Here is a 22718-nt window from a genome sequence, read left to right as displayed (position 1 = left end):
TATGCAGGATTACCACCATATAAACCATTACTAGTTAGACTTATTTCATGTAAATGTACCCCATACAGATATCTTTTACATCTGGCATGAGTCGCTTCCTTGTAGACCGCCAGCTGCTGCTGTCTGAACATGGTCCTCAACCTCACCCATGCCTATGTAGGTCTATTTATGATAGCCCTTGTACAGCTCTTCTACTACTTCTGTCTCCAAGGCCCTCCTACAAAATCTTAGTGTCGAGTTTTCTAGTGCTAAGAGTGTGCATCAGTTGCAACACGTATACAAATAGACCTATTGCTAAAAACAAACATAGATTGGGGTTAGGTTCTGCCCTTTTCAACTACCGGCTTTGTTTGACCCAATCAGTCAGTCAATCAGGGGTTTGTTAAAGCGCGACTATTCACCCGTAAGGGTCTCAAGGCTCTAGGGGTTGGGGGGGATGCAGGTTTCATTCCATCAAGGAGGGGGTCTGTTGAAGAGCCAGGTTTTGAGGTTTCTTGCGATGTTGTCTGTCTGAGGTGGAGCTGAAGGGTGTTTCATGCTTTGGCTGCAAGGAAGGAGAAGGAGCGTCCTCCCGATCTGGTCTTTCTGGTTGCGGGGGACCATGGCATAGGAGAGATGGGCTGATCGTAGGGTCCTTTGGGGTGAGTGGAATTTGAGTCCGCTGTTCAGGTATGCTAGTCCGGTGCCGTGGAGGGCCTTGTTTGCATAAGTGAGTATCTTGAAGGCCTCGACTGGGAGCCAGTGGAGTGTGCGTAGGTGCTGGGAGATGTGGCAGTGTTTTGGCAGGTTGAGGACCAGTCTTGCAGCGACGTTCTGGATGTTCTGTAGCTTGTGGGTGAGGTTTTTGTTTATTCTGGCATAGAGTGCGTTGCCGTAGTCGAGTCTGCTGGTGACCAGGGTGTGAGTGCCGGTCTTTTGGTTTTCGAGGGGGATCCATTTGAAGGTTTTACGAAGGAGGCAGAGGGTGTGGTAGCAGGAAGACGAGACGGAGTTGATCTGGCGGTCCATTTTAAGTTCAGAGTCCAGGATGATTCCCAGGTTGTGTGCGTGGTCCGTGGGGGTTTGCGAGTTTCCGAAGGCGGGGGGCCACCAGGTGTCACTCCAGGAATGGGGGTTTGGGCCCATGATGAGTACTTATGTTTTTTTGGTGTTTAGTTGTAGGCAGCTGTTTTTCATCCATCTGGCGATGGCTTCCATGCCTTCTCTAAAGTTGTGTCTGACGGTGTTGGGTTGGTTGGATAGGGAGAGGATGAGGTGGGTGTCGTCTACGTATGACAGTGTTGAGTGCGGAGGTTCTGACGATGGGGGTGAGTAGAGCCATGTAGAGGTTGAAGAGCGTCGGGCTAAGGGAGGAGCCCTGGGGGATTCCGCAGGTGGTAGGTGTAGGGTCCAAGAGTAAAGCGGGGAGTCTGACCTGCAGTGTTCTGCCAGAGAGGTAGGAGCGGTTCCAGTCAAGGGCCTTGTCCTGGATTCCTGCGTCGTAGAGTCTGCGTATTAGGGTGCGGTAAGAGACTGTGTCGAAAGCCGCTGAGAGGTTGAGGAGGATGTGGGCTACTGTTTCTCCTTTATCCAGTAGGGTGCGGATGTCGCCTGTTGCTGCGAGGAGGGCGGTTTCCTTACTGTGGTTTTTTCTGAAGCCGGATTGGGAGGCATCGAGGATGTTGTGTTCTTCGATGAATGTGGGGAGTTGGCTGTTATGCCTTCTCAATGACTTTCGCTGGGAACGGGAGCAGGGAGATGGGTCCTGCCTCTTTCTTGGATCCTTCTTGTATTGTTCAAACGTTTGTGAAGTTTGAACTGACCCTAACAGTAGTACTTAATTTGAGCTGGTGGTTTCCGGTTCTCAGCACTGTCATTTCATTGTGAGCACAGCACTTACAACAGCCTGCCGTATGGTGGCACTGCTTGTATAATTTGGAGACGAGTACAACTACAGTTGTTTTGTCGTGTATTTCTATAGGTTCTGAATCAGTCCCCCTATTCCTGACCCTATTCTGGTTAAACTAACTATCAAGTTAACTAACAGTCAGCCCATGAGGCAAGAAAACCCCCATGATGCAGATACCGTTATCTGACGCAGTCACACTACGGAACAGGAACGTGTTATCTGATTAGGTCATAACGCTTGAGATCTAATTAGACAAGCGACATTCCTCCAGCCCCTGATAAGGCATACGACGTTCTCATAACAAATCAAACCTATGACAACCTGGATAATCCGTGCGGCCATTGTTTTGATTTCGCAGAGAACTTTAGTAAAGAATGTGCTAACGAGCAAGTCGTATGACATCTTTATTGACGTATCTATGTCCATCCTTACGTCAATCTCGGCACCTTTAAGGTATAAATATTGCCCTATGCAAACACACGCGTGGTGACAAGACGGAGCAGCCATACTTGCCGAAGCCGAGAGCAGAAGCAGACCCCGCTGGCAGCAGCCCCGCCTTCCTGACGCGCTGAGAGACGCGCTGCTATCTCAAGCCGAGAGACCCAGCACCGGCGCTTTCGGGCAGCCCTCGCAGGCAGCCTGGAATATCGAGAGCAGAGAAAGAGATACCATTCCTCATTCATCCTTACTTCCAGGTACAGAACTGAATAACCCCTCACAGAGAATTCTTTAGTTATTTGGCAAAAACAAACTTAACTTAAACTGTAACTTTCTATTCCCGCCCACGCATTAGACTTAGGTCAGGTACACGGGGTAGGCGTATTTAGAAACACCAGTTGAGCACGTTTAGTCAAATGTATATGTGTATGTAAATATATTTTAATCATTTTAAACATCATATGGCTCAGAAACCATATCAATGTTTTTACAGTATTATTTTATACTATTGCTTTTAATGTATGCACTTTACTTAACTATAAGTATTGCAATAATATCGATCCATTTCTCATGTATGAGAAAAGAGACTGATCAATAAATAACACCTTTTTATTGAACACGCCCGTCTCTTCCTTTTCTCTACATTCTGATGAGACTAAGAATGCACGTACTGACTGAGTAAAATAATTGCCTTGTGCTCACACGACTCTCGAGATTGACTCTTGATTAGGGGAGAGCAAAGTTGTCATGTTCTATGGTTGTCAGAAACTAAATCCCTTCTTGTCTAATCAGGGGAGTTAATTCCTTCCTTGAACATTCGAGAAAGTTTCTAGCGAACTCTGAGCTTAGCTGGCAAACCCAAAAATTAAGTCTAGTATCGACAGTAGTAGACCTAGTTAACGTCTGGCCTAGGCCTTTACTGCTGTAGGTATTATTCCAATGCGCAGAGCCTATTGGGAAAATAGGAGCTACACTACATGGCGCCCAACGCGTTTGGAAAGGGCGATAAAACTAACGTAAGACATTTAGAGTAACTCAGTCGTGCTTTCTCACTCAGACCCCTTTTCCCAAATACTCCAAAGACGTCTGGAGTGGGTGAAAGGTTATATCCTCCAAAACCTCGCAGGAGGGAACTCCTATGTATGGTTCTTGGTATAGTCAACGTTGAAGGATACACAGTTCCAAAATATTGTGCATCTAATCTCTGTTTCCATAAAGAAACCTGATCTGCAAATAGACATAATACCATCCTGTCTGTAAAATGGCAGAGAGTGATGACGAAAGAGAGGCAGTTAGATTAGCTACTGAACTCGCAGATGCTGATGCTACCATGCAAGCAGCAGACCCGAATATAACACTCATTCCGGTCATAAAAAGGAGATCTATAACCTTAAAACTTATAGAAAATGGACTGACACCTAGAGGTGGCACAGTCATATTCGTAATTGAGGCACACGAATATCGGCAGACAGAGGTATACTATTCATGGATACATTTTCCAGCAGCAAATGCTGTAACAAAGTACTTCCACTATTACAAAGTAGAGGAACCTCCTGAAACGTACACTCCTTTCGAGGAGGTGGAAGTACCACTCAAATTCCAAGAGCATTTGCTCTTATTTGATGGCGCCCTAAAACACAATAATCACATTACAAGGCTCGGTCCTTTAGGAAGACCAGGAGCAACGTGGCCGGTCTTAGCCGGATACACACCACATCCAGACATCTGTTAATACAGCTAAAACAATTACTAAAAATTCATAGACAATTAGTCCAGTATGTAATGCGGACTTCAACAATTCAGCCAGCGATTAAACTTCCACAGCTGACCCCTCACCAGGGGAACACAAATAAAATTACACCACAGAACATCCAATCCTGCCTAGGTAAAGTTCCAGCTAAACGGGAACAGATACCATTCTGGTTGGCACAGAAAATCACCCAAATAGAGGCGGTGTTTCCTGACACCACCCCGCTGGAAAAACACAGGATTCTGACTATATGTCTCCCAATGGGAATCGCACCACACATTGAGGACTGTGACACTTGGGGTACAGTCTTTGCTTCCATCTACACAAAAACGCACGGTGTCCCATCCATTTCGGTGATACCAGATGTGCTAAAACAAATTCAAGATGAATACGGTCCAGAACCTGCTTTAACTCTTGGTATGAAATTACTAAAAGACTTCAAGCAGGTCTCGGCTATATTATTAGCCAACATAAAAGGTGAAGCAGCAAACGTGGCGATCCGCCAGAGGTTAAAAGAGACAGATATAGCAGACCAACCAGCTGAAATTGCCAGAATCATAGAAAAATCCTATGAAGAACTAGGCAGAGATAGTCTAGGTGGAATACCAGTAAAACCGCAACTGACTACAAGTCCAGAAAAAATATTTTTTAATAATAATAATTCACCAAAAAAGAACTGGGATGGAAACAAACAATCCAATCCTAAAGAAAAGAAATTCCAGTCCAGAGGAAGGTCTCCCAGGCGAAGAGAGAAATCTCCAAACCAAAGACAGAGGTCACCGCAGAGTGACCCCTCTGGGAATAGATATAACCTTAGAAATAGGGATAATATTAAAAAACCTGATAGATATCAAGACATTGATACACGTCCCTCTCAATCTTTTCAGAATTCCTCGCAGAAATCGGAAAGAAGAGGACGATCAGAAGAGCACGCCAAGTCCAAAGACAAGGAACCTGCTCAGCTAAAAAAGAAATTACAATTTCCAAAAAAGAAGGTAGCCAGTATCAAGGTAGTTAACAATGCCGAGAATACTGAGGACACAACTGAAAAACGGAGAGTGGGCTCAGACAATGCTAGACAGCGCAGCAGAGGTGAGCATAGCTCGCAAAGTCCTTATGAATCATCTGGAGACAGTGGACACGAATGAATACCTTCAAGTGGAAACTGCAGACACCAGAGTTAGCAAGCCCCACAAGATATACGAGATAACATTACGTATAGAGGGAGATAAGACTAGGAAAATAAGGGGACTATTTTGGGATAATCTCTCCAAGGGCTATGATATCCTTCTAGCTGAAAAAGACTGGCCACCAGAGTTTGTCAGGGAGTGCCCTCATGGCGAAGAAGTAATTATGCCTGCCTTCTCGAATCAAATCCCGATTCATAAAAAATACACACTTGCTAGAAAGTGGGCAGTGGCCTTAGCACCTGCTTTATATAAAAATCATGTAGGATGGGATGAGGATTCTCCTCCTCACAAAATCCAGTTAAAATCACAACCTACTGCACAAAGGCAGTACCCAATTAAGCAAGAAGCTAAAAAACAAGTAAATGAAATACTAGATCAGCTAGAATACCAGGGGGTGATTGAAACTTGCACCTCACAAATGAACAATCCTTTGTTTCCGGTCTCCAAACCAGACAATTCATATCGTCTAGTTTTGGATTACCGACACCTTAACACATGCTGCAAAACTTTTGCAGTGCAAAACTCACACAGTGCTGCACTAATGAATAACATAGTGCGCAAAAAATACAAAACAACCTTGGACATCTCCAATGGATTCTTTTGTCAAAACATAGCACCAGAGAGCAGATATTTAACTGCATTCTCAGTAAATGGCACTCAAAAACAATTCTGTCGGTTAGCCCAGGGGTACAAGAACAGCCCAGGGGTATTCTCAGCGAGAGTAACAGAATTACTACAACTATATGATGATGAGGCATTATCTTATGTTGATGACATTTACTTAACAGATGATGACTTGGAGACTCACTTGAAAAGGGTGAACACCATAATACTTGGGTTCGCTGCAGAGGGTTACAAATTCAACTTTAAAAAGTCCAGAATTGCCCATCTGACAGTCTTATACGTAGGATATGAATTATCAAGTATAGCCTGGTTGACAATTTTCTAATAAGAACTAGAAGAATTAAAAAATCTAAAATATGAAAAGACGTATCCTCTGCCAATCGACATTCTGCCTCTACGACATTACGCCTGTGTAATCTATACAGACGGACATGCTCAACCCTCCGTTTGGGGAGAACAAGCATACAACCCCACATGTGAGATTACAAAAGAAGTGTGGCGCGGAGGTAAATTAAAACCTCTATTAACAAAATCACACTCAGTAGAAACTAATTCAGAACAACAAACTGAAATAATCGCATTGAAAATGGCGCTAGATAATGCGGATCGCGAATTCCTGACACTTATAGTGTCAGATTCATATTACTGCGTCAAATCATATAACAGCGATTTGCAGACATGGATTCAGAACGGTTACAAAGATGACACAGATGCACCAATAAAGCAGAGACTGCTCTGGGAACAAATAGCTCTTTTACAAAAAAGAACTACCAAAGACTCACGTGACTGACTCACTGAGTCATCAGCGTGATGGCGTTCACGTTGTAGGGAATTCATTGGCTGAAACAGCCGCAGCGGCAGCCACTAAATCGGCTCCGGTAGTTCGAAAAAAGCGTACATTAAAATACATTGACGGTGAAACATTGCTGGCGGTAAAAACGTCATCAAAAGGCGACTGCTCAGCGTTACCGATCAACTATCCACTCAATTACACATACATAATCGATGCAAACTCCGTCCCTTTTGCTCGAATCCCTGGAGTGGGGGATAGAGTGATTTCAAACATGGACAGGAGAAGGTTGTTAATCGCAGACGCACATATGGGTGAGGGTCTTGGACACCTCAAACTAAAAGATTCTCTGGAAGATTTACAATCACGGTACTGGTGGCCAGGCATGAGCCTACATCATACCATGTTTGTAAAAAACTGCCCAAACTGCAACAGAAATCGCAGTGGGGAAAGAAAAAATAAAATACGGTGGAATCTGACTGCAGATAATATCACCAGTAAAAAGAATGGCTTGCGATTAACATATACAGGCTAGTTTCCACTTATAATGTAGATCCACAGCACTCGGCTGACGTCCGGACTGTTATACAAAGATTTGCGAGTCTAAATGGCATATACGCTAAGAGCATGCTACGTTCGACCATTATTTTCACTCAGGCACACCAGCCTGGGGGGAAACATGGCCAAATGAGCACAGCCCAGCGGGAATCTTCTCACTTCCTTCCTGAGGGTACGGGATGGTGTAAAGAAAAAACCAAGGCAGAAAGCAATCTATAATAGAAAGGATATTAGGTTCGGGAGCTGGGTGGGTCAAACATCTAATAAGTGTCCAACGTAGTCTAAATAACTTGCCAAGAAATTCTCTGAAGGGATTCAGTCCGTACGAATTATTATTCGGAACTAGGATGTTGATCTCTGACCTTGATAGTCAGACTTCAGTGGTAATAGAAAAAACCTTTGATGTCAAAGACCGTTTGGCTATTTTGCAGGACTTAAACAAAACAAGAAAAGACCTGAGCAACATACAGTTGAAACAACAGCCAACGACCACTGAAGAATCACCACCTGTCCCAGCAAGACCTGTCTGGATTCCAAAAGTCGGGGATCTAGTCAGGGAGAAGATCGCGGTAAAGAAGGAATTTGGGCCTTCTTACAGAAAAGCAGTTCCTGTCTTGTCTGTCAACGGGACAAGATCAGTTGTACTACCGCCACTTGCTGGAAAAAAGGAGAACCGAGTTGTATCCATCGACCTGGTAAAACCACAACATGTGGCCGATAACAAACAGTAGGCCAAGTGGACTCCCAATAAGTAGCAGAACACCAAGGTTTGCTACCAGTACAGAGGTCCTAACAAAGAGGCTCATCACATTCGAAACGCCTACAGAAGAACAACAAGGACTATGCAACAATGCAATAGAACTAAGACCTCTGAAAACCCAAATAGAAACATTTAGCAGAGACACACCAATCTACAATGAAGTACCAAGTGACAATGCAAGAAACAAAAATCCTGAAGCAATTGGAACAATTGACAGAACTGCATCCGGGTACTTCATCAACTTCGATGATTCCTCTGAAGGCTTCAGTGAATCAAAGACACAGCCATCATCAAAATCCTTTAAAGACAAAGCGAAGGAACTTTTGAAACAACTGAAAGAAACATATCTGATTTCTCCATGGATTGAATTTTGGGTGGGTTTTGGTGCATTTATCCTCATACTTTGGCTCATCATGGTATTTACTTTGGGACGCTTCATTGAGGGAAAATATGCTAAAATGGACACAGCAAGTCAGAACATCAACTTGGTCCTCAAACCACACACATCTTCACACGTCGAGAAAAGAGAACTTTCTTCAGCCAACTTCACAGCCAATCCGATACCTGGTGGGGTAGCCTGGGACAACACTGACTATGAAATTTATGGTCCGGTCGAGATCCTTAAGTATCCACACCAAATCAAGATCTCCTTGAGTGACTTTGCAAAACCAAACTCATTTGCTGATGATTGGGACTTCGAAAGCATTAACAACATGATGTCTGACTTAGTAATGTCTGCTAAATTTACAAAACATGATTATTTGCAAGGTTCTACAAATTATGATAGTATGTATTGCTATAACCATTATGGTAACCATTTTTTACATAAATCTGCACAACCTAGAAATGTTTTAAATTATAATCAATGGGAACATTGTGCTACACCTCCAAAAGGGAGCTCTAGAACCGTGTATGACAAATATTCATATTTTTCAGGTTTTAACACAAGTAATGCTGAAACATTTTATTTTAAATTGTCAAACAAGACAGGGATGAAAACCATGATAACCAACACAAAATTGATATATTCAGATTCATTCTTTGAAAAAATGAATACTTTTGGATTTGATTATTGGGACAAAAATGTTGATTTGAAAAGTGTTTGGGGTACAAAAGAATGGCAAGTACAGGGTTTACAAGCTTTGTTTAGAGCCTGCATGATCCCAGAACAAATGATATTTTTAAATGACACTGTTCAACAAACCACCTGTCTTGGCTTAGCCAAAATCAAAGATTTAAATAACCCGTCTATCCCAAAGCCAACAATGTTTAGCAATAGCTCTGATACAGATGAAGAGATAGACGTAAACCATATACTAAACCAAAACAGAACACATCCTGATTGGAAACAATGGTTGATCTGGCCCACAGATACAAATAACTGTCAAGATAGATTCCTGAATAAAACACAGGGTTTTAAAATGACCAGGCCAGACCCAAGATATCCCCAAAGACATCACCCAGGGATAATAACCACCTACAGTGTGGGCAAATTGTGCCTTCAATGGCTACAAACTTCCACACTGCCTGAAATTAAGCAACACCTAACTTTACTTACTGATGGTGCTGACTTGCGTGATTTCATACTGGGACCACGCAAACAGCGTCAAAAGCGTTTCATAGCAGCCTCTGTATATGCAGCATACAATGAGGCCTGGAAGGTTACTCAAATTGAGACAGCAGAAAGAATACGGGAAATTGACCGTATCAATTTGGAAAAATCACTTTCTGTAGTGGACAATGGGTTAATGACTCTGTCCTCCAGAATTTTTTCATTGGACAGCATTGTGTCTTCAGCAATCGATATATTATCGCAAGACTTACTGTTATTACAACATGGTCAGTCACAATTGCGTTCCATTGTACAGCTTGGCTGGACGTTACAAAATCTGCGTTCAGGCTATGTGCCTTGGCGTTTAATCAACACAACGTCACTATTCCAAATCTTTAACCTTACTGATAGACAAATCGGTATGGCGCAAAAGGGTGCTGATTGTACAATCTTGAGCATTGAAAAACTAGAAAGATTACCAATGACAATGTCAGAACGACCTGTCAGTGAATGGATAATCCACGGAATCATAAATATTCCAATCTCAACCTTCAGGTTTCAATACTGCCAAAAATATATACAGGCTGGCATGTACGAGAAATTGGGAAAGGGGTACCTTAAAACAACTTGGAACCTGCCCTATTCACATGCATGTGTCAGTAATAAAGGACAGAAAGTGTTTCTTAGTGGCAACAATTGTGCTATGTCACTAAGCGGCACGCTTCTGTGTAACGGTATTAGTTTGCATGGAGCCTGTGAAGGGAATTCATACAACCTTTCATGTCACCAGCAAGGCGCACCTGCAACTGAAATAGAACCATTCTTTCAAAGACTCTATAATGGGAGTTACATTCTTATTGTAGACCGCAGATGTTGTAGTCTCATGCCCGGGACTCCTTATCTAGTCACTACGACGGCGAAGGTCAAGTGCTGTGGACGTTCTTTGTTCCCCAGCTCCTTTCCAGACAGGGAGGCAAGGGCATGGCCCAGTTTGAAAATTACTTCTATTCGAATAGACACTTTAAGCAGAATGAAAACAGTGCTTCTTCAGACGCCTACAAGGCTCACGTCATCAAAAGAAACGTATGATCTACAAGTCGCAAGGACGACTGCAGAGATACATACATTATTATCAACTAATTCCCCCGTACATTTCGCGGAAATCCTAAGCGAAATCTTAAATATTTCTGATACCACTGGGGTCTCAAAGGTATTTAAGACAGTATTTTCGATGGCATTAACACCATTCAAAGCCATACTGGGTATTTTTCCAGATTTCGTCCATTCGATTTTTGGCGGACTTCCCCTGATCCTGGGACTAATTGCAGGAATCCTATTCCTAGTCCTTATTTTTCGTTATGGCAACCCATGTCACAGATCAAACTCTCGCAACAATGGAAGATACGATCCTAGCCATTGGATACCGGGACCGGATATCAAAAATCCTGGGACTCTCCCGGCTTAGAGACCTGAACATGACTTGGTTTCTATCATTTCGACCAATGTGGCAAAGGTGTGTTTTACCTGTACTAAGGTGTCTGCTATGCGGAGAAGAATGCGTGTTAGACACCTGTCTGACGCTACAATCGGATGCGCCAGTGGATGCAGATACACTGTTGGTTCCTACCAAGGTTCACGCTTTGTGCTGCCCTCAAAGGCTGCCTATCCTGATGACGGCATTCCTGGAATCTTCACCACTACGATTGAAGAGTAGTGAAGTTCAAGATGAGAGCAGCATCGAACAGGTACGACCTTCTGTCAGCAATGCGAATCAGAATGTCAATGCAGACAATCATGCGCACGAATGCATGGTTTCACCTATTTCTGACTTAGTGGAACTTTCCCATGAAGCTGTTGACAGTTTTTTCGAAAGCCTGAATGATATGATGTTCTCCCCAGAACAGAAATAGAGACTTTTGAGTAAACTCGCACACGGCGTTCCCTGAATTCGGCCTTCAACTTTAAAAATAAAGTCACATGAACAATTTCGCTCCAGCTCACGGACAGCAATATTTTTCAGCAAGCCCCTTAAAATATTTTTCTACATATTTTTTTCCCGGGACACTGATCTTCTGCTTAAAGTAAGGAACTATTCCTAGAGAACTAAAATTTCTATTTTTAGATACTTTATAGACTTTAGCTGCCCGCTGGTACGTTCACAAATATTTTATTATGTGATGAAATGGTCTCGAACTTCCTTTCTGTATAGCCATATTAAGAGCCATTTCATGTGTATTTCTCATATACCAATAAGCAATAATGCATAAAGATGCGTGTTTACTTTTGCATTTAATTCATAGCTTAAGTGCATACAATATATATGACTGCAATTTTTCAGTATATTTGCAAATTTCGAAATGCATTTATGTATTTTGGGGTGGTAAGGTATACACTATACTCTATAGTATGTTGTACTATGTTATACTATGCATAGATTAGTAGATATGACCATAGTTAGCGTGGAGTGGGTGTCGTGTATTTCTATAGGTTCTGAATCAGTCCCCCTATTCCTGACCCTATTCTGGTTAAACTAACTATCAAGTTAACTAACAGTCAGCCCATGAGGCAAGAAACCCCCCATGATGCAGATACCGTTATCTGACGCAGTCACACTACGGCACAGGAACGTGTTATCTGATTAGGTCATAACGCTTGAGATCTAATTAGACAAGCGACATTCCTCCAGCCCCTGATAAGGCATACGACGTTCTCATAACAAATCAAACCTATGACAACCTGGATAATCCGTGCGGCCATTGTTTTGATTTCGCAGAGAACTTTAGTAAAGAATGTGCTAACGAGCAAGTCGTATGACATCTTTATTGACGTATCTATGTCCATCCTTACGTCAATCTCGGCACCTTTAAGGTATAAATATTGCCGACCTTGCCCTATGCAAACACACGCGTGGTGACAAGACGGAGCAGCCATACTTGCCGAAGCCGAGAGCAGAAGCAGACCCCGCTGGCAGCAGCCCCGCCTTCCTGACGCGCTGAGAGACGCGCTGCTATCTCAAGCCGAGAGACCCAGCACCGGCGCTTTCGGGCAGCCCTCGCAGGCAGCCTGGAATATCGAGAGCAGAGAAAGAGATACCATTCCTCATTCATCCTAACTTCCAGGTACAGAACTGAATAACCCCTCACAGAGAATTCTTTAGTTATTTGGCAAAAACAAACTTAACTTAAACTGTAACTTTCTATTCCCGCCCACGCATTAGACTTAGGTCAGGTACACGGGGTAGGCGTATTTAGAAACACCAGTTGAGCACGTTTAGTCAAATGTATATGTGTATGTAAATATATTTTAATCATTTTAAACATCATATGGCTCAGAAACCATATCAATGTTTTTACAGTATTATTTTATACTATTGCTTTTAATGTATGCACTTTACTTAACTATAAGTATTGCAATAATATCGATCCATTTCTCATGTATGAGAAAAGAGACTGATCAATAAATAACACCTTTTTATTGAACACGCCCGTCTCTTCCTTTTCTCTACATTCTGATGAGACTAAGAATGCACGTACTGACTGAGTAAAATAATTGCCTTGTGCTCACACGACTCTCGAGATTGACTCTTGATTAGGGGAGAGCAAAGTTGTCATGTTCTATGGTTGTCAGAAACTAAATCCCTTCTTGTCTAATCAGGGGAGTTAATTCCTTCCTTGAACATTCGAGAAAGTTTCTAGCGAACTCTGAGCTTAGCTGGCAAACCCAAAAATTAAGTCTAGTATCGACAGTAGTAGACCTAGTTAACGTCTGGCCTAGGCCTTTACTGCTGTAGGTATTATTCCAATGCGCAGAGCCTATTGGGAAAATAGGAGCTACACTACAGTTTATTAGTTCAGTATACATTAAAAACAACTAATACATGGCAACTAAGCCGTTCTTATAGCTGTGCGTGCCTGGAATAGTCTGAATTGTCACACCTGTAGGAGTGTGGTGGTGAATATTTGTGTTGTTACTGACACTGACTGCACTGGAGGGGGCAACAGGTGGTGCAAACAGCAGTGGCCTCCTGATGAGGGCTCTGGCACCCATATATTTTTTTCTCACAAATTAAGCACTGCCTAACAGTTGTGTCCTGATTTCTCATTTCCAGGAACGCCTGAGTTCATGGCCCCGGAGATGTACGAGGAGAAGTATGACGAGGCGGTGGATGTGTACGCCTTTGGGATGTGTATGCTGGAAATGGCCACCTCCGAGTATCCGTACTCCGAGTGTCAGAACGCAGCTCAGATCTACCGCAAAGTCACCTCTGTGAGTAATGAACCTTCAGGGGCAGTTTCAAGATTGGGTTTCACCTTTCTAGACACATTCTTTTTTACCCTACACTGCCCCCCCTCAAACACATTGCTTGTAATTAGTTTGTTTTGTCTCACCTTAGCACTATATTGTAAAATTCTTGCTTATTTTGGGTGGGACAGTATCATTTTCCCAGTCTTTTAGGTACCTCTCTCTTCTGTGATGAAAAATGGGAGGTCTCAGAATGTCTTCCTTCATGCTAACGTAATGTACTTAAATGTAGAAGGCAACGGGAAACATATCTATCCTAAGCCAACTAGAGATTTCTTACTCACTTCGGAGTATGACTTTTTGGAACTAAAAAGAATATGTGGCACTTACAGGACAAAAAATGGATTGTATTTTTCCTTATCAGACATAGCAGAAGTTCAGTGGACTAAGGAGCTAACTAACTAATTTTGAAAACCAGCAATGGAGCTGCTTTTGCTGCTCACTTTTATATTTTGTCTCATAAGTAGTGGCAACTGCTCCAGGAAGTAGCCATCCTCTTTTTCTAAGCAGGAAGTGATCGCCATTTTATTGATAGCCATCTTGGTTTGCTAATCTGGAAGTGACATTCACTTCATTCACTTCCATGAGCGTCCTTTTTTGCTAACTTCAAAATGAGAGACACACCAGGGGTAGGCATATTATTTTGCTAACCAGAAAATGGCATCCGCTCTGGGGGTGGGCCTTGTAAGAATTTTACTGGCTGCTCCACTTGCTCTAGCCCCTGGTTCTCCAAAGTCGGCCCTGGAGGGCCGGATCCATGCCAGATTTTTTTGCATATTCCCATTTAGATAAATGGAGTTATCTTAAAAATCCGTCATCGGTCTGGCCCTCCAGAACCCTGCTCTAGCCCAATACTACAAAGAAACATTACAGTGACCCCTGCTGCAGAGAAACACACTGCACCTTCCTTATCTCTGCACATGCAATGCCCTGACTGTGCTGTAGGTGCCGCTGTTGCTTGCACGTTCCTCTGCGCCATCTCCCCTGGTTCTCAGCAGGCCCCACTGGACTAGTCCCACAAGCTCCGACATGGAGGAAAGCTGAACTGGATGTCACAGCCCTTTATTAAACGTCAGTAACACTGACAAAAACATGGTTACACCCTTTCAAGAGGATTTCAGTAAAGGAGGGTTGAGCTTCCTGGTCTAACTGATGTATTAGATAATATATAGGTATTTTTATTACAATGTGATAATATTTTTACGTCTTTGCTCACAATGTGAAAATATTCTTTCCGAATTTGATCCTTGTCAGATATATGCAATAAGCTCCCACAGTGCTCTGATTTTATCAGTCCTTAATCGGGACCCAGGATGTACACACTGCTCTGGCCTGGAGAGCGGAAATAGCGAGACTGATAACAGGATAGCTAGGTGACCCTGAGAAGTCCTCTGGCTGACAATGACATCGACGAAGGACAATCCCGAGACTCAGGGCCGCGCTCTGGAAGATCCCCCACGTGCACGCAGTATGATCAGATAGCTGGTGTTTTTAGTCCTTCATGACTGGAAACTCCCTGTCGACACTGAGTCGGAAGTCAAACCAGGCAGGTGGCAGCTGTCAGTGTTCAAAATTAAGCTAATCAGAGCCGAATGCATATTGCATTGACCGAGCAGGATAAAGATAGCTGCTTCAGGCACAGAATCAGGTGCAGCTGCGACTGGAAACACTTCTGTCCACCCCAAAGACAACTCGCCCACATTGACAAATCAGGACCCGGGGACTCTCATTTGAATACATTTGTGACACGTGGTGCATTTGAATTTTGAAAAGCCATTCTGCCAATCATATTGTGTAGAACTGAATATATTGTAAAGGCATGTATACAGAGGTTGTGAGTGTTATCAAATAAAAGCATATTACTTGCATTGTCCGGAGTGCAGGGCCCATACTGGCCTTCGGGGCCGGCCCTCTGCCATTTGCCATTTGCCAGAGAGGCCAATCCTTGCCTACAGTGCATGGCACTGGTGTGCCAGTGATTGTGGGCCATCGCACCTCTCCCTACCCAGTCAGTTTCACATGGGCGGATGGTAAGTTGCGCACAAACTGACAGGCGTTGATTGACCGCTAAAGTGCATGGGGTAACCCAAGGCGTTTCTGCAGATGCGTGGAGGTGTGGGATGAGGGGATCCGATAAGCCTTCGCATGCCCGCTGTCCACATGGTAAGATCAATCATCGAATTTGAGGTAAAAAAAAATATAGCACACTCAACACCCAAGACATGAAGCTGAATTTCGTGAAAAGATGGTGAGAAAAGAGGGCGATAAATCAGCTCACTTGGAGGCCTTCATTTTAAATTAGTTTCATCTATAAAACAAATCTTGAAGCACAGGCCACACCTAGGACTGGATCTCCAATTTTGTCACAGAATCATTGTTTGATCCCAGGCGCATCAGTACATATTACATTTCCAGATTTCTATTTTTACTTACCTTGTTTTATGAGTGTGAGCACAGTCTGCAGAGAGTCTTTTGGTGAACTCTCTTGGCCATGGAGGAAGTGGACCATGGGCAAAGTCGAGTGGGATATATATATGTTTTAGGGGGCTGTCTTAAAATTCAAACGTGTTTAAAAAAAAATCATAGAATTGAGTCACAGCACAAAAAGCTTACGACGGGACAACTTTTCATACTAAATGGGGTGAACTGAGGGAATGAGTTAACGCGTATCAAGTTAGTGGGTCTTTTTTGCAGACTTTTCCATCCATATTGCCAAGGGGACCATTGTCGGATCTTTAAATTCAACCGTCTTCTTTAATGGAAGCCACAGTGACCTGTCAGAACCGTCATCTGCTGCATAATCTGCATTTTATAACAAAAAAATTGCTTTTAGCTCAAATGGATCAAAAGTTACTAAAAACACTACAAACGTGTTGTCACATAGAGGCAGGTCCTTAGCAAATGTTTACTGGTCATCTTTCAGTTGGTGTATGCTGTATTTAGTAGTTAAGCTGATACTAATGTGGTGACACCTTTGACCAGATTTTTTTAACATCGTTAAAAAAGAAAAAATAGTAAAGTAATACTGCCCCAAAATGTGCTACATTATACCACCTAATTTACCTTTTCTTGCAGCATAATGTACTCAATTTTGCTGCATAATCCGGTTCTCCCCTGCTGCATGATCCAAGTGGCTGAAGTCAATCATTTTGCTATAAAGCATGATTCTGAATGTGTAGCAGTTTGTCAACTAATGTTTGGGGATAACTGCAAAGTGTATGTTGATATCCAATATAGGTTGCTAATAAATAGTCAGTTCTATAGGATAATATCCCCCGTCTGTATTTGCCTCTGAAATGTCTCTGTAAGTAATGCACCAACTAAGATTTCAATAATATAACTAGCAATGTCAAACACCTGGCCAATTGAAGCAAATCTGTGCCATGAGCAGTCCTAATATTTAATAGCTATTAACTAGAACTATTTCCTCTCCGGGGAACTCTTGTATCCAAATGCGAAGGAGCCTTTGCTAATCTACATTGCTAGACATGAAGCAAGGAGGAGGCGCTCAGACAAGCCCGTGTAATTAGATTTGTGAGACAACACAGTTCAGTTAAATTAAATATGAACGCGGTCTGCATGAAATATATATTATTAGCAAAACAATGCGAACGCCAAGCAAGTGCAACAGTCTGCAAAGCAACGGGCGCATTCTGACTTCCAAGATATCATGGGGTGTGCATGCATTTTCTGGGGAGATGGATCCAGTCTGCGAGAAAGGATGGGGCATTGGATGTCTTATTCTTAGCTCCTGCCAATGTTTTAAGCGCCATGAATGGTTCTGAAGCTGTCCAGAGTGCTGAAAGTTTTTATTGTAGGAGTCTATGGTGCCCTGGGTTACATCCACAATTCACTGCTATTGTGTATGCATTCTGCTGGTACAGACGGGGTCTGTTATTTTTGCAGCCCGTGTGATGTAAGTCAATGTACATCAACATAATACGAAAACTGAATAATAATACATTTATTGCACTGCCTTCTGGTCTTGATCAAACAATTAAGACTTCCACCCTAGGGTGTTAGGTTCTCTAACACTGTTGTGATTGCATTCACGAGTTGTGGAATGGTACACGGGCCAATATTCAGTCATCCTCCACCTGTAGGTAAAACAAAAGTACCCTTATGTAAGGATCTACAGGGCCAGGCCTTTGATTATGATGGTCCTAAATCGAAATATGAGATTAATATTTGAAGAAATGGTTGCAGTTGTAGAATTACAATAGTGTTGACCTACTGAGAGTCTTGACTACTTATTAGATAGGTTTGGAGTGTTGCTAAACCCTTTGATCATTGCAACATTGGAATCAAAGGCACTTGAATCCAGTGGTTTAGTGTCACTAGGGAGTATCTTGCTAGTGGAATGTTTAAGGAGAATCAGGTGTAGAGTTTAAGGCTTCATTGTCAAGATTAGGATCCTTGTTGATTACTGGGCTTCTGGGCATCCTGTCAGGGCATTTGTGGGAGTTCTCAAGTGTAGCACAGGACCCTTTTCCAGGACCCAATGCAATGAACATGGCTGTGGCCCACTACACTGTGCAACACGACACCAGGTGCAAAATGAGGGTGTCCAATAAGAAGTCACATTCACTGCTCTGGCAGTCTACTCACCAGGATATGTTTTTAGGTTCCACCTGCACAGTGCTTGCAAAATCTTTGGTATTAAAAAAAAAGAATCTTAAAATGGGTTGAGAGCCCACCCAATACTTACCTAAACCTACCATTGGCCGGTTCCCACGTGACTCCTAGATCACTTTACTTACCCATTGGTTGGCTCCAACGTGGATCTTGCTTTGTAGTGGTCGACTCCTCCTCCTCGCCTCCATCTTTCTCCTGGGCTTCAGTCCTCACCCCTGCCATGGAGCCTGGACCAAGTACTGCCATCCACTAGCCACAGGCTCCTGCATGTACTCTTTTTAACTTCTCAGCATCCACTCTTAGAAGGATGCATGCCCCGGCAGTCCCTGTCCTTCACCCCCACAATGTCCACTCTCCCTTTTCTTCTCCCCTTGACTTCTCTGGCATTCTCGTCTCTTCTTTCCCTTGTCTTTCTCTTCCTGTCCGTTTTTCTGCACTGCTTTTCCCATGTCCTCCTAATTTCTTACTTTATCGCTGGCTTTTGCGCCCCTGCCTTACCCAATGCATCTTTGCGCATACGCATAGTCCTCACTCCGCATATAATTGGCTCCCTCACTGCCGTTTTGGCGGACCTGGATCCCGGGGGTGGTTCACTGTGGGCGCCATTTTGGGTAGGGATGTTACTGTAGCTTCGGGCGCCATTTTGGAGCGTCCTCGCGCTCGCGCTAGAATTGCTGAGCCTACTTAAGGCGGACTCAGTTTCGAGGCGGTCTTGACAGACGCCTATCCTATTGCGCACTTACTGCTGCTGGCGCTGCTGCTGGCGCTTCGTTTTTAAATATCCTGATTTTGTCATTTTGCTTTATTTTACTTTGTGGCACTTTTCCCCTGTTTTTAGCAGGGTCTTGCCCCCTCCTCACTCCGCATATAATTGGCTCCCTCACTGCCGTTTTGGCGGACCTGGATCCCGGGGGTGGTTCACTGTGGGCGCCATTTTGGGTAGGGATGTTACTGTAGCTTCGGGCGTCATTTTGGAGCGTCCTCGCGCTAGAATTGCTGAGCCTACTTAAAGCTCCCCTCTCCCGCGCAGCGGGACGCGCAGGTGAGGACGCCGTCGCTTGCCGGAGTCTTGCCAGAGTCCTGCCCGTCTGCGCTCGTCCGCGTCGAGGCAGCGCGAGGCGGGGCAGGCTCTGTATATTATTATAGCGGTGCTTTGCCGCTCCTGGCAGGTATGTTGTCTTACACACGGACAGAGCTGCTAGCCATAGGGGATTCGTTCAAAGGATGTCTATGTAAGCCTGTGGACCCTTTGGTTGGCCCATATAGCTGTGCCTGTAAAGGCTGGTCTCTTAAAAGCCCTACTAAAATTCGCTCCTTGGAAGATGCCGCCCTAGTTACACGAACACGTGTTGCATCGCGAGATCTTCGTATTTGGTGCCTTAATGTCAGATCACTTGTAAAGCACCACCTGTCCATTTATGATCTGATAGAGAAAGAGGATCCCGATGTCTTTTTAATGACAGAAACCTGGCTTCAGGACTCTGACTCTGCCATATTGAACCTGGCCATCCCCCAGAATTATACCATCTTCACTTCCAATAGGACCACAAGAGGTGGTGGCATCGCTATGGCAGTCAAATCCTGCTTTCCGGCTGAATGGAAGCCGTCGGGATTACCCGCATGTGAAAGTGCTATGTTCAAAGTCGCCTTTTCCCATCAATTCACTTTTAGTGGGTTGCTTGTCTACCGTCCCCCCGGCAATGATTCTGTCTTCAGGTCCGCACTGGCCGATATGGTCAGTCCCATAGCGCTTGGTTGTGCTAACTTCAACATCTTGGGGGACCTCAACATCCATTTTGACAATGGGTCATCCACCACCGTGAGCTCCTTGCTGGCGGATTTGGAAGCTCTCCAACTTACTCAGCTTGTCACCCTTCCAACCCACTCCGGAGGCCACATTCTTGACCCCTTTTTTTCCACACTTGACGGGCTAAGGTTGTCAGATCCAAGGCTGATGGGGTGGACTGATCATCTGCTAGTTGAAGCCCTTTGTCCGGTCCATGATAAGCCTTTTATATCTATGGACAGGCCTATCCTTAAAAGGCGTTGGCACAAGCTTACGTTGGAAGAGTTTTACGGTATACTGGAGCGGAAACCTTTGAGCACTTTCACTAATGTGGAACAAGGTTACCAACAGTTCTGCGTTTGGATTACTGATGCCCTGGACTCTCTTATACCTCTACGGTGGTCGAAAGGCCGGACTAAAACATCTAGTCCCTGGTATAATGAGTCTCTCGCAGAATTGAAAAAATCGTGCCGAAAAACAGAGAGGGAATGGAGACGCTCCTATGACCCTGCCATGAAAACTCGGTATTTTACTGAGCTGAAGCTCTACCATAGAGCCATCTGTAGAGCACGAGCCGCATTTTACGCTCACGAATTTGCCACCAGCCCCAACCCATCAAAACTGATTTTTAAGGTACTGAAGGACCTTATGAAAAATAGATCCTCATCAGAGGTGATTTGCACAGATTCTCACTGTGATAAATTGGCCTCTTTTTTTGTGGAGAAAGTGAAAAAAATCTACCATGGGTTCGACACACTCCACCAGGATCGAGAGGCTACTGTCCCTGACATGACGGACTTTGAGCCCCTGGCTTTTTTACCTGAACTGTCGATTGAGGCCTTTGACAAACTCAGCCTCAGGGTCAAGTCAGGTTCCCCTGCGGACCCGTTAAAGCCAGCCTTCATTAATACACTTTCCTCACTATGCCGTGACCCCATATTGAATCTTATCAATATGTCGCTGTCTGGTGGAACGGTACCCACGGCATGGAAACAGGCAGTGGTCACTCCCATACTAAAGAAAGCCAACTCCGACCCCCGGCTGCCAGAAAATTATCGACCTATCTCCCTGCTGCCTTGGATCGCTAAAGTAACAGAAGCCCATGTCAACTTTGTTCTGTCTGAGCATCTGGTTCGTAACCAGATTTTGGATTCCAGTCAGAACGGCTTCCGGTCGGGACACAGTACCGAGACGGCATTACTTTACATCACGGAACATCTTCGCCAGGTATTGGACTCAGGTCATACTGCAGCGCTTATATTATTAGATCTAAGCGCTGCCTTCGATACTGTGTCCCACCACATACTGATCCAACGCTTACAGGAGGCAGGAGTGACGGATGTCGCTCTTCAGTGGTTTCGGTCTTTTCTGGCGGATCGCTCCTTTAAAGTGGCTATACCACCGGGCCAATCCGCCACCTTTTCCCTGGAGCTGGGGGTACCACAGGGATCTTCGTTGAGCCCTACAATGTTCAACCTCTATGTGAAACCGTTGGCTGGTGTCGTCAAACAGTGGGGTCTCACGATGGCCTCATATGCGGACGACACACAGCTAGCGGTGACACTTAGTGGAGACCCTGAGGTGGAGGCCCCCAGATTCCGTGCGGGTCTTTTGGCAGTTGCAAGCTGGCTTCGCACCAACTGCCTTCAGTTGAATGCCACCAAAACGGAGGTGTTGGTATTAGGGAAGCACGCTAAGCTATGGGGTGACCAGTGGTGGCCACCAGAGTTAGGTGTCACTCCTATTCCAGCTGCTGGAGTGAGAAACCTAGGAATCTGGTTGGACTCTGCGCTCACCTTCAGGGACCATACCCAGAAGGTGGCCGCCACGTGCTATGGAATTCTTCGGGGTACTAGGCCGGTCTTAAAATACTTCGATCCCCCTACTAGACAGCTTGTAGTCCAGGCCTCAATACTATCTCGGCTGGACTACGGCAGCTCACTGTTGTTAGGGGTGAATCAAGCGGAGGCTTCTAGGCTCCAAAGAGTACAAAATGCCGCGGCACGAGCCATTGTGGGCCTTCCCAGACACTGTTCAGTGTCTTGCACCATCATGGCCTTACATTGGCTCCCGGTCAGACAGCGAATCAAGTTCAAGGCGCTTTGTCTGGCCTTTAAAATTCTGAAATCTTCTTCGCCGCCGGCACTTGCCAATCTACTCACGCCCTATGTGCCTGCGAGATCCTTGAGATCGGAGGGGCTCCATCTGGCTGTTTGTCCACGCTTTAAGCTGAGCAGAATGGGTGGCCGTTCCTTTAGGGTGCTAGCGGCAGGCTTATGGAATTCGCTCCCGGTATATATCCGTGCTCTTGATGACTTGTTCGCCTTCAGGCAGGCGATTAAAACTTTTCTGTTTCCTGTGTCTGGTTAATTTCCTTCTTTTACTGTGTGTTATGTTATAGTGTCTGTCAAAGCGCCAGGACGCCCCTTTGCTGGGGCAGCTGTG

General features: G+C 44.4%; 1 protein-coding gene across 1 annotated transcript in view; it reads left to right on the top strand.

Annotated features, from left to right (window-relative positions):
• Positions 1-22718, top strand: part of WNK4 (WNK lysine deficient protein kinase 4) — a 410636-nt gene that overhangs the window by 225175 nt on the left and 162743 nt on the right. Inside the window, exon 4 of the mRNA XM_078645359.1 lies at positions 13659-13816. Coding sequence (XP_078501485.1) covers positions 13659-13816 — 158 coding nt within the window. The remainder of the gene's footprint in view (positions 1-13658; positions 13817-22718) is intronic.

The sequence above is a fragment of the Lissotriton helveticus genome, chromosome 5_1 (assembly GCF_964261635.1).
Source record: "Lissotriton helveticus chromosome 5_1, aLisHel1.1, whole genome shotgun sequence".
In the NCBI taxonomy this organism is placed as follows: Eukaryota; Metazoa; Chordata; class Amphibia; order Caudata; family Salamandridae; genus Lissotriton; species Lissotriton helveticus.
Note: the sequence above shows the minus strand (reverse complement) of the source record. Positions and strands in the feature narration are given on the sequence as shown.